This window comes from Monodelphis domestica, chromosome 1, assembly GCF_027887165.1.
Source record: "Monodelphis domestica isolate mMonDom1 chromosome 1, mMonDom1.pri, whole genome shotgun sequence".
Lineage (NCBI taxonomy): Eukaryota > Metazoa > Chordata > Mammalia > Didelphimorphia > Didelphidae > Monodelphis > Monodelphis domestica.
Window position 1 is genome coordinate 712,927,817 of NC_077227.1, and position 3,980 is coordinate 712,931,796.

General features: G+C 47.2%; 1 protein-coding gene across 50 annotated transcripts in view; it reads left to right on the forward strand.

The window, feature by feature from the left end:
* PMFBP1 (polyamine modulated factor 1 binding protein 1) overlaps positions 1 to 1,502 on the forward strand; it is a 484,787-nt gene extending 483,285 nt beyond the window's left edge. For 49 of the 50 annotated variants that reach the window (XM_056823979.1, XM_056823945.1, XM_056824098.1 and 46 more), the window contains one exon: positions 382 to 1,502. In XM_056823979.1, coding sequence (XP_056679957.1) covers positions 382 to 697 — 316 coding nt within the window. In that variant the 3' untranslated portion in view covers positions 698 to 1,502. The remainder of the gene's footprint in view (positions 1 to 381) is intronic. The other variant, XM_056824144.1, reaches the window with a different exon arrangement.
* The last annotated feature ends 2,478 nt before the right edge of the window (positions 1,503 to 3,980 follow it).

The following is a 3,980-nucleotide window of genomic DNA, read 5'->3' on the forward strand; positions in this document are numbered from 1 at the left end:
ACACACACACACACACACACACACACACACACACACCCCTTAGTGGCTCATATGTAACCTGATCAGGTGCTTCAGTCTTCTTTCTTAGGTTCCAATTTAGAGCACCCTAGCTTAGACCACCGCACAGGGGACACCAGACTTCCATCATCTTTTTTTTGTTTTTTTTTCCTTGAGAAAAAGCCACACTTCTCTCCATGTATCATGATTCTACAATTGCGGTTTTCTGCCACCTTTAAAATTCCCACCATTTCTTCCCTCCCGTAGGATGCACTCAGAGGGAAGAAGCCATTCTTGAAGTTTGGCTTCTCAGGTGTTAGTTGGCTCAAAACCGCCGTTTTCTTTCCCCTTGAATCAAAATTGTCATCGTCTGCTTCCTCCCAGGTGCCTCAATGCGATCTGTCGATTCCTTGCGTTGAACATCACCATCTCGTGTCACGCAACTCAAACAATAACTGAGTTTGGGGCCTTCCAGCTTGTCCAGGCCACTCTACAGCCAGGACCTAGTCTATTTTGCCTATGCTTCCAACGACTATTCGGCTCTATTCACTTAGAGCCACGAAGGACTTCCAACCCAAGCCTCCAAACCATAACAGCATTTATCAGACTGAGATTTGTAATAAATGTCTTTTTAGGTTTCAGTGGGACTCGCAGTCTTTCTGCCCATTCACCATTCATGAGTCCCAGCCCCGCTCTCTGAAACCTGAGCAGAGGGACGGGGATTCTTCCATGATCTTAACGCGCTTCACGACGTGCGGACAACTTCCAGAGCAAACTTCTGGATGGCTTCTTTTCTTAATCCAATAGGAAATCATTCACAAGGAAAGAAAAATGAGGGATTTGAGGGCCAAAGTCCAAGAGAGGATGAGAAACATGAGAGAATAGTAAGCCTTACGCAGATTTTCCACATTGAGAGTTGGAGACACAGGCCAGCTGCCTTCTCAGTTCCCATAATCCCTTCCTCCTACCCACGTAAAATCCCATAATGAAATCCATGGGACAGCCAAACTATTTTATTGAAGGGAGACTGCATTGATTGCATTGACTAAAGTGCAAGGAATCACATTCCTGATACCCAGGATGGAGGGAGAAATAGTTAAGATCATGCTTTCCACAGTAAAAAAAAAATGTTCTTTGAAGGCAGCGAGAGGGGTCGTGCACTTCCCTCTCAATATTTTGTTTATGATGTCAGGGGTTTTTTTGAGGGGGGGGGCAAGGAGGGGAACTATGGGAAAGGGAAGTAAGTGGAGCATAATTATTACTCAATGACCAAAAAAAAGGCTAATTTCTCCCTTCCTTTTCAACTTACAGTAACAGCCCCCGTATTAACTTTTTTGTGGTGATTATTGCACTGATAGGGTCTGGATTGCTCACTGTAACGAGTTTATTATAAGCAAATCCAATGATAGAGCACAGAAGTAGCTTGGCTATAGGACATCCATTTTAAAGAATTCTGTGTCCTCCTCCTAGCTGCTGGTTCACTTACATAATCAATAGAATGAAAAAAAAACAATTTGACAAGAGATTGGGTCTGCCCATGGTTGGTTCTTCGTAACTGGACATTCATAACTGCAGATGCGCCTGGTTGTTTACACATTGGAGACTGTCAATGCTATTTAGGCCCTTTAGTTAATGCTTTGGGCCTCTCACCTGGCAGTGGGTTCAACTGCAAAAGAACGAGGCCATTTGTAAAACAGGGGAGGCATTTGAATCAGAAGAGTCCGTGCAGGGGCCCGGCCAGTCCTGGGAGAAATGTCAGGGCGACGACTAAACGGCTTCCCCGAGAGGCCAAAATGAGTAAGATTGTCTGACACAAACTAAGGTCATGAAGACCCAACTGAAAACACTGGGAGTGAGGATGACTGACTCGACTGCCACAATGAGCCCGTCAGAGCGCACACCCCTCCTTTCTGGCGCCCAACAAACCCTGCTTTGTAGAAGCCTGCTGGGAAGTCTTCATGCCAAAACAAGCTCTTCAACGACATTTAATTCTTTACAAGAAGGATATGAGAGGATGAAAATCGGCAGAAACCCAAGGCTACCGGCGGCATTCGCTTTAGTTTGGTGCCTAGTGAGGGTGTCTTTGCAGGGCTCCTCCAGGGATTCTGCTCTTCCCCCTCACCCAACATCCCAGGCCCTCCTGCCAGGCCCCTTGTAAGATGCTGATGGGTTTTGTGCGTTTTCAATACTAGGGGCAGGAAAAGGAAGCTACTTGCACGGGTGGGACCTGTTAAGTGACCCGTTTGGTCCATCCACAAACACAGGCAGGTTGAGTCCAGGAGATTTTAGATCCATCAGCAGCAAGGGAACGAGGTAATGTGGCCTGAGGGGAAAGATGCATGACCTGCCCCCAACAGACTCCTGAAGGCATAAAGTCATCTCACTCTGGGGGCAGCGAGGGGCACAGCGGAAAAATCATGATGCCTGGAGCTGGGAAGACTCGGCTTCCTGAGTTCAGATCAGACATTTAGCTGGAGGACCCTGGGCAAGTCACTTAATCTTGTCTGCCTCAGTTTCCTCACCTGTAATCTTTGCCTCGAAAGTCCCAGAGTCCGAGTCAGATTCAAGTGACCAACAGGTTCCATCCTGAGTCCAAAGGATTCAACTCATTTTTCACTTCTACACCTTGAGGAGTGTATAAGGAAATCCCACAAAAGATAGACTTGTGATCCCGCCGTCCACCTCCTCTTACAGAGGAGCCCTTCTCTGGGGAGACAACGCGACTGATGGCAAGAGTAGATTCGGGCTTTCCGACTCCCGGCCGAGTGGTCTCAGCCCGCCGTGACGCTGACTTGCTGCATAACCAGGTCTCAATACCTGACTCATCCCTGCCTGAGACAAAAGTGTTTGAGTCCTTCCAGCCACCCCTCAGGAAAGCAAGCTGAATGCTCTGACCACCCCAAGGACATCTCTGGGCGATGCTCCGGGCTAGCCTCACCTCCAACCCCACTCACAAAACGGGGCAACCACGGCCCGTCCTGAACAAGGGCCATGGATCCATTCCCAGTACAAAATTCACGAAGCAAAACAGCGGGCAAAAACCAAGTCTTGGAGACATCTACCAGGAGGCATGAAGCTGGGCAGCTGAAGTAACTGGACCCAAAAGGTAACATTTCAAGAGCCTCCTTTTTTTAATCCTTACAGTCTGTCTCAGAATCAATACTAAGTACTGGTTCCCAGGCAGAAGGGCAGGAAGGCTATGGGTTAAGTGACTTGTCCAGGGTCACAGCCAGGAAGTGTCTGAGGTCATATCTGAACCCAAGATCTCTGGCTCTCTACCCTCTAAGCCACCCAGCTATCTCATAAGAGCCTCTTAAAAATAATAAAAGAAAAAAAATTTAATAGGGAAGAGGAGCCCCTCAGGCCTAGAGTTGGGAAGACCTAGGTTCAAATCTGGCCTCAGATACTTCCTGTGTGACCCTGGACAAGTCACTTAACCCTCTCTGCCTAGCTCTTGTTTTTCTGTCTTAAAGTTGTTACTAAGACAGAAATTAAGGGTTTTTTTTGGGGGTGGGGAGGGGGGTGCAAGGGTAGCTGAAGTTAAACCTCGTAGTCTGAGGTAGTAGAAGTCTGAGGACTTCTCTCTTCTCCAGGAAATCAATAATGCAGTAAGTACTCGGCTCATGTGGCCAAACTGCCTGGAAGTAGAAATGGCCAATAACTGGTGGTAATGGAGCTGACCAAGGGCAGGGCTTGCTAAAGCATCTTCTGATGGACATTTGTTCCTGCTCACACCCCATTAATGAATGCAGGCATCAGTGCTCGCTTTGGCATGGCCAACTATTCCAAAAGCAGAGCTGCCAACACAAATCCAGTTCTTTGGTCGTTGCTCCACAGAAGGTACTTTTTGGGAGAAAAGAAATGAAGCCAAGACAACGGATTTGAGAAGAAATAAAAAGAAAAGAATAAAAAAACCCAACCTAACTTTAAGGAGATACTGAAGGACAGCATAAGACAAAGGAATAGCCAGAAACACAGTAAAG